This window comes from Schistocerca nitens, chromosome 4, assembly GCF_023898315.1.
Source record: "Schistocerca nitens isolate TAMUIC-IGC-003100 chromosome 4, iqSchNite1.1, whole genome shotgun sequence".
In the NCBI taxonomy this organism is placed as follows: Eukaryota; Metazoa; Arthropoda; class Insecta; order Orthoptera; family Acrididae; genus Schistocerca; species Schistocerca nitens.
Window position 1 is genome coordinate 949,790,459 of NC_064617.1, and position 14,131 is coordinate 949,804,589.

General features: G+C 42.2%; 1 protein-coding gene across 1 annotated transcript in view; it reads right to left on the reverse strand.

The window, feature by feature from the left end:
- LOC126252712 (protein white-like) overlaps window positions 1–14,131 on the reverse strand; it is a 258,277-nt gene that overhangs the window by 44,725 nt on the left and 199,421 nt on the right. Inside the window, exon 9 of the mRNA XM_049953614.1 lies at window positions 11,607–11,835. Within this exon, the coding sequence (XP_049809571.1) occupies window positions 11,607–11,835 (229 nt within the window). The remainder of the gene's footprint in view (window positions 1–11,606; window positions 11,836–14,131) is intronic.

Genomic DNA, 14,131 nt, shown 5'->3' on the forward strand with positions numbered 1-14,131 from the left:
TGGTTGTAATAAAGGTAAAGTCATCAGAGGGCACTTCTGACTTTTCGGTTGATAGTGGGATCAAGACTAAAGAAAAATCAAAACACATTCATAGGATTTGTAGACTTGGAAAAAGCATTGGACAATGCAAAATGATGCAAGATGTTCGAAACTCTGAAAAGGATAGGGGTACCTTATCGGTAAAGGCGGGTAGTATGCAATACAGGGTGATTCACCAAGTTATGGAAATATTTTGATATGTTATTTTACAAGTAAAACTAAAGAAAAAAGTCGTTATAGGTCCGCAAATGTTTAGTTACGGAGTTACGGCTAATAAAAGAGTTTGCCCGAAATTAATTAACTTCGCTAACATTAAGCCATCGCAAAACTGTACGACGTTAAAGTAAAGCACGATTTCCATTTGGTTTGTTGTTATTGATCTGGTGAATCTAATAAAATACGTCCCAGACATGTATCTGCAGTAGTTTCCCAGAATATCCACAGAAGCAAAGAAGTATTTTCGTAAAAAAATTAATTTATTAACTACGTGACGTGATTTGTTTTTTAAATTGCAGACAATTGCACAAAGTTTTCAACAGAGGTTGTAGAGAATTTATTGTGGAAAAATGTTTGTAAAAACTTTAACTGAAACTGTATGAATGTGTCAGACAGTCTGCTTTTACTAATGCTATACCACACGTGAATTCACGTTAAACCGGAAAAAATAAAGCTTTGTGTTAAAGAAGTTGTACAGTGTACGTACAATTTCACAATACATTCACAATAAATGTTCAAAAATGTCTCCACCTACTACAATGCATTTACAGGGTGTTTCAAAAATGACCGGTATATTTGAAACGGCAATAAAAACTAAACGAGCAGCGATAGAAATACACCGTTTGTTGCAATATGCTTGGGACAACAGTACATTTTCAGGCGGACAAACTTTCGAAATTACAGTAGTTACAATATTCAACAACAGATGGCGCTGCAAGTGATGTGAAAGATATAGACGACAACGCAGTCTGTGGGTGCGCCATTCTGTACGTCGTCTTTCTGCTGTAAGCGTGTGCTGTTCACAACGTGCAAGTGTGCTGTGGACAACATGGTTTATTCCTTAGAACAGAGGATTTTTCTGGTGTTGGAATTCCACCGCCTAGAACACAATGTTGTTGCAACAAGACGAAGTTTTCAACGGAGGTTTAATGTAACCAAAGGACCGAAAAGCGATACAATAAAAGGATCTGTTTGCAAAATTTCAACGGACCGGGAACGTGACGGATGAACGTGCTGGAAAGGTAGGGCGACCGCGTACGGCAACCACAGAGGGCAACGCGCAGCTAGTGCAGCAGGTGATCCAACAGCGGCCTCGGGTTTCCGTTCGCCGTGTTGCAGCTGCGGTCCAAATGACGCCAACGTCCACGTATCGTCTCATGCGCCAGAGTTTACACCTCTATCCATACAAAATCCAAACGCGGCAACCCCTCAGCGCCGCTACCATTGCTGCACGAGAGACATTCGCTAACGATATAGTGCACAGGATTGATGACGGCGATATGCATGTGGGCAGCATTTGGTTTACTGACGAAGCTTATTTTTACCTGGACGGCTTCGTCAATAAACAGAATTGGCGCATATGGGGAACCGAAAAGCCCCATGTTGCAGTCCCATCGTCCCTGCATCCTCAAAAAGTACTGGTCTGGGCCGCCCATTTTTCAGATCCGAAACGATTACTGCATCACGCTATGTGGACATTCTTCGTGAATTTGTGGCGGTACAAACTGCCTTAGACGACACTGCGAACACCTCGTGGTTTATGCAAGATGGTGCCCGGCCACATCGCACGGCCGACGTCTTTAATTTCCTGAATGAATATTTCGATGATCGTGTGAATGCTTTGGGCTATCCGAAACATACAGGAGGCGGCGTGGATTGGCCTCCCTATTCGCCAGACATGAACCCCTGTGACTTCCTTCTGTGGGGACACTTGAAAGACCAGGTGTACCGCCAGAATCCAGAAACAATTGAACATCTGAAGCAGTACATCTCATCTGCATGTGAAGCCATTCCGCCAGACACGTTGTCAAAGGTTTCGGGTAATTTCATTCAGAGACTACGCCATATTATTGCTACGCATGGTGGATATGTGGAAAATATCGTACTATAGAGTTTCCCAGACCGCAGCACCATCTGTTGTTGACAATTGTAACTACTGTAATTTCGAAAGTTTGTCAGCCTGAAAATGTACTGTTGTCCCAAGCATATTGCAACAAACGGTGTATTTCTATCGCTGCTCGTTTAGTTTGTATTGCCGTTTCAAATATACCGGTCATTTTTGAAACACCCTGTAGCTGCAAGTGCATGAATAGATTTTGTTGCTCGTTTCAGTGTCACAGTGTTGTTCTTCATTTCGTCTATTGCACTCATAATGCGAGCAAGTAGTGCCTCACGCGTATTGAATTTGTCCTCATAAACTATGTCTTTCATCCATCCCCATACACAAAAATCCATTGGTGTCAAATCGGACGATCTGGATGGCCGCAGACGTATAGCACCAAGACCAATCCATTTCTGGTGAAAATGTTCATTTAAACCTGTAGTAAGGGCGCTGATGAAATGTGTAGGCGCACCGTCATGTTGAAAATAGATTTGCAATCGCGTAACAAGTGGAACATTATCGAGCAAGCAGAGCATTTCTTCATGAAGGAATTGTAACTAAGTCACGCCAGTTAGACGTCGTGGGAAAATGAATGGTCCAATAAAGTGTGTGTTGATTATACCACACCACACATTTGTGCTAAATCGCTGCTGTAAATTGCGTTGCACTGTTGCAAGTGGGTTTGCTTCAGACCACACGTGCTCGATATGTAAACTGTTTATACCATCTCGAGTAAACCGTCCCTCATCAACAACTGTGTAACTGCCGATTACTATTTATGTAAATGACGCACTTTTTGTTTATGGTGAGGATACAGGTTATTGTACTTCAGTGTACGCCATATCTTAGATTGTGAAATGCATAATTGTTGAGAGACACGTCGTGTAAAGTACCCGGGCTACGTTAAACAGGATCCATAATATCGTCATCATCGTATTCACGTATGGAGCTCTCGTACTGATTATCAACGCTAGGTAGAGAACCTGTCTCCTGTAACCTTTGAAATACTTGACTAATGGTTCCTGCATTCGGAATCCTCCGACTTGGATAACGTACGCGGTATTCGTTAACAGCAGCCGAAGCATTACCATCACATTTGCCATAAATAAACACCATATCGGCGTATTCCTCTGTCGTAAATTTGAAATGCATCCCTATTTCGTAAATAATCTACAGACTACAAGAATTACTATGTGGTTTCACTTAAATACACTGTTGTTATTATGTTCTTTTACTGAACAATACAGAAAAATAACTCGTTTCAAGTTAGGAAACGACTGAAACAACTCAGTAACGGTTGCCAACAATGATAAACGTTTCTGCATTCTTAATGGAAAGTAAACAAATATGCTTATATAATAATCTTTGCTTCTCTGGATGTTTTGTAAAACTACTACAGATACATGTCCGGGATATATTTTATTACACTCACAAGACCACTAACAACTAAATAAAGGGAAATCGTGCTTTACGTTAACCTCGTACAGTTTTGCGATGGCTTCGTATTAGCGAAGTTGCTATATTTCCAGCAAAATCATTTATTAGCCGCAACTCCGTAACTAAACATTTGCGGACCTATGTTTATATGAAAATTTTGCTTCAGTTTTACTTGTAGAATTACATATTGAAATATTGGTATTTCTTTGTGAATCACCCTGTACATACAAGAACGAAGAGGGGAAAACAAGAGTGGATGACCAAGAACGAAGTGCTCGCATTAGAAAGGATGTAAAACAGAGACGTAGTGTCTCGCCCCTACTATTCAACCTATACACTGAAGAAGCAATAACTGAAATAAAAGGAAGGATCAGAAGTGGAATTAAAATTCGCGGTGAAGAGATATCGATAATAAGATCCATTGATGCCATTGCTATACCTACTGAAAGTGAAGAACAATTACAGGATGTGTTGAATGGTATGAGCATTAGATGAGCACAGAATATGGACTGAAGAAAGACGAAATTAATAATAAGTAGCAGAAATGAGAACAGCGAGGTACGTAACATCAGGATTGGTGATCACGATGTAGATGAAGTCAAGGAATTCTACTACCTAGGCAGCAAAATAGCCCATGACGGGCAGATAGAAGAGGACCTAAAAAGCAGGCTAGCACTTGGCCAAGAGAAGTCTACTAGTATGAAACATAGGCGTTAATTTGAGGAAGAAATTTCTGAGAATGTAAGGTTTGAGCACAGCGTTGTGTGGTAGTGATACATGAACTGTGGCAAAACCGGAACAGAAGAGAATCGAAGCATTTGAGATGTGGTGCTACAGAAGAATTTCAAAAATTAGGTGGACTGATAAAGTTTCGGAGGTTCTCCGGAGCAGCAAGGAAAGGAAAATACGGAAAAGCCTGACGACAAGAAGGGACAAAAGGGAATGACATCTACCAGTTTTAAGACACGACGGAATAATTTCCACGGTACTGGAGGAAGCTTCAGAGAGTAAAAACTTCAGAGGAAGACAGAGATTGGAATACATCCAGCAATGGCTGAATATTTCTGAAAGTGACTTCCGAAGACCTGCTGAGTCCAAGCCACTTCTAGCTGCTGCATGATGCCCGACACAATGCTGGGAGGTAACCCATGACTTTTGTCACCTTAGTCTAACGTCATAACGTGGAAGGAAGTTGACGAGAACAAGGTAACTCCGCAAAGCACTGTCTCGACGTCAGCTGAGAACCCAGAAACGTTTATATTTCTACGGGATATGTAAGCAAACACATACCTCAGATACGTTATTGTGTCTACGTTTACACCGAATAGCCCCGAATACATCGAATGCTGTATTAAACGAGCCGGTGCAGCGATAGGTACAGTTTGCATTCAACGTGCAGTATGTATGTATGGTGTCGCTTTATAGCGTGTATCAGTGATAAGCGTAAATATTTTAAACACTTGCTATGACAGCCATAATAATGAGCAAGCGAAACCTACGTGAGTTACGTGTTTTCTTGCATTTGATACAGTGATGAGAGATGTTCGTAGGGTTCTTTTCCTAAGTGTGGGGTAGCGTTTTCCGGTGGTCTTGTCTTGTTGCTATTTCATCAGGTTACGTACTTGACCTGTCACCGAAGTCTTCTTGAAAAGCTGATCTCAGTGCCAAAAGGAAAACCGCGTATTTCCCTTGAAAAACTTCAAATGGTTCAAATAGCTCTGACCGTTATGGGACTTAACAGCTGAGGTCATCAGTCCCCTAGAACTTAGAACTACTTAAACCTAACTAACATAAGGACATCACACACATCCATGCTCGAGGCAGGATTCGAGCCTGTGACCGTAGCGGCCGCCTAGAACCGTTCTGCCACAGCGGCCGGCTGAAAAACTTCACTGACGTAATGTGGCAGCTTTAAATGTTACAAAATATTGCGTAAATCACAATATTCTAAGCGAAAATTGCATGATTATATACGAATATGTCCTCCTTGATGTTTTGGGTGACCTGACGTAACTGGCTCACTCTGTATAACTACAATAAACATCAACTTCCTTCGCGTAAATACGTACTGCTTGTAGTTCCTGTTTCCGGGAAATGGTTGTTAAAAACATACTCGTGTGCGAAGAAATTACCAACCTTTTGGTTTGTGGTGAATTACATATTCTATAAAAAAAATATTGCAGAAGCAAGGAAGTTACTCTCCACCGCCAAGTAATAGATGAAAAATTTCATAAATGTGGTAAAACATTTTCAATATAATTACTTAGGGAAGTAGACCTGCATTAGAGGTAAACTGGTAACGTAAACATGTTCCATAATGTCATTATTCCCTCCTATACAAATTCAAACATTTTCCTAGCCTTCTTGCCTTTACTGAATGTAGAAATGAGCATAAGGATTCTGCAAAGTGTAACAGTCTCGCTGATTTGATCACTCTTCAATTTCACAGAATGTAAACAATGTTTCTCACATTAAAGCTACTGGAGTCTGTGAAAGCCAACAGTAGGTGACGTGTAGCAGCTCCGTGAACCGGCTCCTCACTTCATCTGGTGCCTACCGTTTCGATGATGACAGTATAGACCGATCCCTGAAATTGAAAATAAATATTTATTGCGATCTGGGCGGCTCTTTATTGTTAAAAAAGCTAGAAACTTTCATATGAACATTTCGGTTGGCTCTGTAGTGTTACTGCAGAGCACCAAACCGGACGAACGAGTTGCGAATGCGTCGTGGTTCATAAGCGGAATGTACAGTACTCTGTCGGTTCGAATTTACTGTGTTATCCGTATATGTATCTGAAAGTAGAGGAATATAATCCCAGAGATTCAATCGATGGAACTGACGCTACTGAAAAGCTTTCGAATACCGGGAATAACGGGTATAAATGCAGATATTTATATTGGTGACTGCCTAGATCTATTTAACAACATTACATCAATATACAGGGTGGTCCATTGATAGTGACCGGGCCCAGTATCTCACGAAATAAGCATCAAACGGAAAAACTACAATGAACGAAACTCGTGTAGTTTGAAGGGAGAAACCAGATGGTGCTATGGTTGGCCCGCTAGATGGCGCAGCCATAGGTCAAACGGATATCAACTGCGTTCTTTTAAGTAGGAACTCCAATTTTTATTACATGTTCGTGTAATACGTAAAGAAATATAAATGTTTTAGTTGGACCACTTTTTACGCTTTGTGATAGATGGCGCTGTAATAATCACAAACGTATAAGTACGTGGTGTCACGTAACATTCCGCCAGTGCGGACGGTATTTGCTTCGTGATGCATTACCCGTGTTAAAATGGACCGTATACCAATTGCGGAAAAGGTCAATATCGTGTTGATGTATGGCCTTTGTGATCAAAATGCCCAACGGGCGTGTGCTATGTATGCTGCTAGGTATCCTGGACGACATCATCCAAGCGTCCGGATCGTTCGCCGGATAGTTAAGTTATTTAAGGAAACAGGAAGTGTTCAGCCACATGTGAAACGTCAACCACGACCTGCAACAAATTATGATGCCCAAGTACGTGTTTCAGCTGCTGTTGTGGCTAATCCGCACATCAGTAGCAGACAAACTGCACGAGAATCGGGAATCTCAAAAACGTCGGTGTTGAGAATGCTACATCGACATCGATTAGAACGGTACCATACTTCTATGCACCAGGAGTTGCATGGCGACGACATTGAACGTCGTGTACAGTTCTGCCACTGGGCACAAGAGAAATTACGGGACGATGACACATTTTTTTGCACGCGTTTAGGGACGAAGCGTCATTCACCAATAGCGGTAACCTAAACCGGCATAATATGCACTATTGGGCAACGGAAAATCCACGATAGATGCGACAAGTGGAACATCAGCGACCTTTTCGGGTTAATGTACGGTGCGGCATTATGGGAGGAAGGATAATTGGCCCCCTTTTTATCGATGGCATTCGAAATGGTGCAAAGTATGCTGATTTCCTACGTAATGTTCTACCGTAATGTTTCAAAGAATGGCGATGTACTTCCAACATGATGGATTTCCGGCAAATAGCTCGCGTGCGGTTGAAGCGGTACTGAATAGCATATTTAATGGCAGGTGGATTGGTCGTCGACGCACCATACCATGGCCCGGCTATCGTGATCCACCGACAACGCCTGACAACATGCGCCCGTGCATTGTCAATGTATGGTGCGAACATTACGGAAGGCGAACTACTCGCTGTTGAGAGGAATGTCGTTACACGTATTGACAAATGCATTGTGGCTGACGGACATAATTTTGAGCATTTATTGCATTAATGTGGTATTTACAGGTAATCACGCTGTAACAGCATGTGTTCTCAGAAATGATAAGTTCACAAAGGTACATGTATCACATTGGAGCAACCGAAACAAAATGTTCAAACGTACCTACGTTCTGTATTTTAATTTAAGAAACCTACCTGTTACCAACTGTTCGTCTAAAATTGTGAGCCATATGTTTGTGGCTATTACAGCGCCATATATCACAAAGCGAAAAAAGTGGTCCAACTAAAACTTTCCTATTTCTTTACGTACTACACGAACATGTAATAAAAAATGGGGGTTCCTATTTTAAAAAAAACAGTTGATATCCGTTTGACCTATGGCTGCACCATCTAGCGGGCCAACTATAGAGCCATCTGGTTTCCCCTTCAAGGTAGACGTTTCGTTCTTCGTAGTTTGTTCGTTTGACGCTTATTTCGTGAGATATTTGGCCCGGTCACGATCAATGGACCACCCTGTACATGTGATACAGACTGACAGTTACAGCTATTACAAATCCTATATTTTTGGGTTTGGTAGGACCTCTAAGTATATGTGGCAAGAGCCAGCCATTAATGCTTATTTTCCCCTGCGTAGCAAGTCACGGTTCGAAGTGTGGATGAGGGGGCACAAAACGGATAGTATACACTGACAGGCAACTTCCATTTAGTGTTGCAATTGCGACTGGGCAGAAAACATTAGGTCGTAAATTTAGTTAAATCTTAATGGAAGACTGTTTGATGCAGAGGAAAAACGACCAACACACTGTTTTGTGAGCATATGAAAGTGCCACATATAAAAATAACATGGGATTCTACGACCTGGACAAAGTGTTCGACAGCGTCAAATGGTACGAGGTGTTCGAAATTCTGAGGAAAATAGGAGTAAGCTATAGGGAGCCAAGAGCCAAAAGGGAATAATAAGGGTAGAAAACCAAGAACTGGGAAGGGCGTAAAACAGGAATGTATACTTTCTCCCCTACTGTTCAATTTGTACATGGAAGAAGGAATGGCGGAAATAAAAGAAAAAATCAGGATAGGAATTAAAATACATTGTGAAAGGGTATCAGTGATACGATTCGTTGTTAACATTGCTATGGTCAGTAAAACTGAAGAAGGATTACATAATCCGCTGAATGAAATGGTCTAATGAGCACAGAATATGGACTGAGACGAAATTCGAAGAAAGATGACATTAATGATAAGTAGCAGTAATAAGGACAGTGAGAAACTTAACGTCAGAACTGACGGTCACGCAAAAGCTGAAGTTACGGAATTCTACTATCTCGGCAGCAATATAACCAATAACGGACGGAGCAAGGAGGACATGAAAAGTAAACTAGCATTGGCGGCACGGGCATTCCTAGCTAAGAAAAGTCTATTAGTATCAAATATTGGCCTTAGTTTGTGGAAGAAATTTCTAGGAATGTACTTTTGGAGCACGCCATTGTATGGTAGTGAAACATGGACTCTGGAAAAACCGAAATCTAAGTATTTCAGGTATAATGCTACGGATGAATGTTGAAAATTAGGTGGATTGATAAGGTAAGCAATTACCAGGTTATGCTCAGAATAGGAAAGGAATCAGTGGAAAACACAGAGAAGAAAGAGGAACAGGATGGGAGGACATCAGGGAATAACTATCATGGTACTAGAGGGAGCTGTAGTAAGTAAAAATTCAGAGGAAGGCAGAGATTGGAACACATCCAGAAAATAACTGAGGGCGTAAGTTGTTGAAAATGCTACTCTGCGATGAAGAGGTTGACACACGAATGGAATTCGTGGCGGGCCGCACAAACCAGTCAGAAGAGCGACAAGTCGAAAAATAAAGAAAAAATAAAAATATCTGCAATAAAACCCGCTATAATTTGCAAAGTTCAGATATTTTATTCCGATAACCTGATAGAATTGTCATGGCCTCCAGTTGTTCTTTATGCAATGAACTGAAGCTGTGTTGGAAGTAATGTGACAAAACAAAAACGATGACGTATGCTATTAAAAGCAAATTAATTAAGAATATAACATAACATATTGGTACTTACAGTATTAAGTGTTTATAAGCAGTTAACTAAAGCTCAGAATCACTTTAACTCCGTAACGCATCGCCTCAGTCAAGAGATCTACACTTCTTTGACCGTACTTTCGATATCTGTTCTATTAATGTCCACAGCCGTTTCTTTAAAACAGCCATGCAAATAAAATCATAATGAGTTGTCAAACACGCCTGTGATAGAATTGTTGATATGTATGAGAGTAGTTGATACTAAAGAGTTGAAATAACATTGGTACACTAGTTCAGTCACCATTGCAGCAATTACCTAACAATAATTTAAACCCTCAACAGGTGTTGTTGATATACCTCGATGGGGACAGTTCTAATGTGTGCCCCGACTGGGACTCGAGCCCGGGATCTCCTGCTTACATGGGAGACGCTCTATCGCTCTATCCGTCTTTTTTTTTTTTTTTTTTAAGTCTCATATTGTTGGCTTTCGTTCGTTGCATCTGCTCGGGGGGGGGGGGGGGGGTCGTCCTAAGGCACCTGTTTAAGTTCGTCGTTGATCGGTGATCTCAGTTTTTTTTTAATTACAGAGGGCAGCTAACTCTGACCGAACACGCTGAACTACCGTGCCGGCAAATCCACGTGATCCACTGAGGACACAGATGAATAGGGCGACTGCAGGGACTTATCCCTTGCACGCTTCCCGTGAGACCCACATTCCCAACTGTCATTAATCTACATACGTAAAGTACCTAATACATATTGGCCCATTCACTCATTTCTCGCGCCCACTAAGGTGACGATTCCCATAAGAGTTCGGGCAACCTGTGCGCATTAGCACAGACGAAGGTCAATGGCCGAGTAGCCTTTAACTCTATATGAAGATAGTAACTGTTCTCGAAAGATTAGATACCATTGATGACCGTGCAGCTTCTCTAGAATAAATGATAATTAATTGAAACCTTCAGCTGGTATACCTCGATGTGGACAGTTGAAAATGTGTGCCCCGACCGGGACTCGAACCCGGGATGTCCTGCTTACATGGTACATATCAATAGGTACATTACGTATGTAGGTTGTGGACAGGTGGGAATGTGGGTCTCACGGGAAGCGTGCAATGGATAAGTCCCTGCAGTAGCACTCTTAACCTGCGTCTTCGGAGGCTCAGATGGATAGAGCGTCTGCCATGTAAGCAGAAGATCCCGGGTTCGAGTCCCCGTCGGGGCACGCATTTTCAACTCTCTCCATCAAGGTATACCAACAACACCTGTCGGCAGCTGAGTGTTTTAATTAATTTTCATTTATTCTAGAGAAGCTGCGCGGTCATCAATAGTATCTGTTCTTGCAAGAACAGTTACTGTCTTCATATATAACAATAATTGTTTGTACGCAATCAATCAGTGACCTTAATAAGCAATAGATTATGGACTACATGTTGCCTTTACGCCGCTAGAGGATAATATCACCTTTGTTACCCATTACAGAAGCTGTCAGTACCAACAAATCTTGTTGATAAATTATCAAATAACATTAAAAGGTGGTAACGCAAATTTTAAATCCAATCTAAGATCATTCTTTCTGGACAACCCCTTCAATTTCATGTTGGAGTTTTTATTTAAAAACTGGTGGTCGGTAAGAAACAAAACAAAGAAGAAAAGCAACGAGTCGTTCAACACAATTTCCATAACAGAGTTGTTCAAATGACGTATAGAAGTCTTAAATAATTGATTGGCACATTCTAGTCAGCGTGGACACTCACCAAACGACGTGGTGACTCCGGTGACGAGTGCGGCGACGACCATGGCGATGACGAAGCGGCTGGGTTCCGGGTTGAGGCCGACCATGTAGTAGAAGACGGTCGTGAAGAGGCACGGGATGGCGGCGAAGACGGGCAGCTCGGCCAGCGTCTTGCTGAGGAAGTACACGTCCACGCGGTACATGCCGTTCAGGTGCTCTCGCAGGAACACCGCCAGCTCGTCGGAGAACACCTGCCGCAGGCGTTCAGCGTCGTTGGCCACTTCTTGCGGACTAAATTAAGTAACTGTTAAGGTTCCTCTCCAGTGTCAGTATGAAGACTGGTCGGCAACAGTGCTATTTCTTCCCTCCTAGTCCCTTCACTTCCCCGTACGAGACTGCTCCAACAACGCATCTGGTTTGTCTGGGGTGGTGCAGTCTAGGTCTTTCCGAATCGTTCCTCCCATTACATTATCTATCGAACTACTGTGTCGGTAGTGAAATGGAAACGAGCGTTTGGCGTCATTGGTCGGGAGGCCCTTTACGGGGCAGGCTCGGCCACCTTGTTGCTGGTCTTATTACATTTCCACTCCACATTGGGCGACCTGCGCACCGGATGGGGATGAAATGATGATGAAGGCAACACAACACCCAGTCCCTGAGCGGAGAAAATCCCCGACCTAGCCGGGAATCGAACCCGGGCCCTTTAGGACGGCAGTCCGTCACGCTGACCATTCAGCTGTCGGGGTGGACTGTGTCGGTAGTGCTGGCCAATCACGTGACCTATCATTTTGCACACTGTTAGTAAAAGACAGATTTTTTCATCTATTTTTCAGAGAATTTGTTTATTTGTGAGCTTTTGTGCTCAGGAGGTCTTTTCCATACTCATGTAGCAACACACTTCGAATGGTTCCAAACGCCTATTATCAAACGCACTAACAGGCCACGTTCCCGAGAAACATAACGCCAAGCTCCAGAGATATAATAAACATCTTTCTTATCTCTAAATTTAAGTTGGCTGATGTAACCGTCACTTTTTCTTGTAATATTTTGCCTCTGCTTATGCAGTTATGATTAATATGCCCCATACACCACTGGCCATATAATTGCTACACCAACAAGAAATGCAGATGATAAACGGGTATTCATTGGACCAATATATTATACTAGAACTGACATGTGATTACATTTCCACGCAATTTGGATGCATAGATCGCGAGAAATCATTACCAGAACAACCACCTCTGGCTGTAATAACGGGCTTGATACGTCTGGGCACCAACACTACTGCACGTATCTCGCTCCCTCACCCGAATGGATAACAGGGACGAGAATATATTTTGTTGTTGAGTTTCCCAACGTCCAGTAAAAAAGGCATCAGGAATTCAAGATTAAGGGATATGATTTCCAACGAATCTGAAAGAATATCTTTCATTTAAAAAGCTAATAAATAACCATAAGAAATAACAGCTTCACAGATTAGGAAGAAAGGAACTCAGTTGTGTCTAGCGATAAGAATAGATCGTCGCCAAAATTTGCTAAAGGTCAAAAGAATGTGAGTTGTTGCCGCAAATACACTTGTTGTTGTTGTGGTCTTCAGTCCTGAGACTGGTTTGATGCAGCTCTCCATGCTACTCTATCCTGTGCAAGCTTCTTCATCTCCCAGTACCTACTGTAACCTACATCCTTCTGAATCTGCTAAGTGTATTGATCTCCTGGTCTCCCTCTACGATTTTTACCCTCCACGCTGCCCTCCAATGCTACATTTGTGATCCCTTGATGCCTCAAAACATGTCCTACCAACCGATCCCTTCTTCTAGTCAAGTTGTGCCACAAACTTCTCTTCTCCAAAATCCTATTCAATACCTCCTCATTAGTTACGTGATCTACCCACCTTATCTTCAGCATTCTTCTGTAGCACCACATTTCGAAAGCTTCTATTCTCTTCTTGTCCAATCTGGTTATCGTCCATGTTTCACTTCCATACATGGCTACACTCCATACAAAGACTTTCAGAAAGGACTTCCTGACACTTAAATCTATACTCGATGTTAACAAATTTCTCTTCTTCAGAAACGATTTCCTTTCCATTGCCGCCCGCATCTCGTGGTCGTGCGGTAGCGTTCTCGCTTCCCACGCCCGGGTTCCACCGTTCGATTCCCGGCGGGGTCAGGGATTTTCTCTGCCTCGTGATGGCTGGGTGTTGAGTGATGTCCTTAGGTTAGTTAGGTTTAAGTAGTTCTAAGTTCTAGGGGACTGATGACCATAGATGTTAAGTCCCATACTGCTCAGAGCCATTTGAACCATTTTTTTCCATTGCCAGTCTACATTTTATATCCTCTCTACTTCGACCATCATCAGTTATTTTGCTCCCTAAATAGCAAAACTCCTTTACTACTTTAAGTGTCTCATTTCCTAATCTAATCCCCTCAGCATCACCCGATTTAATTTGACTACATTCCATTATCCTCGTTTTGCTTTTGTTGATGTTCATCTTATATTCTCCTTTCAAGACACTGTCCATTCCGTTCAACTGCTCTTCCAAGTCCT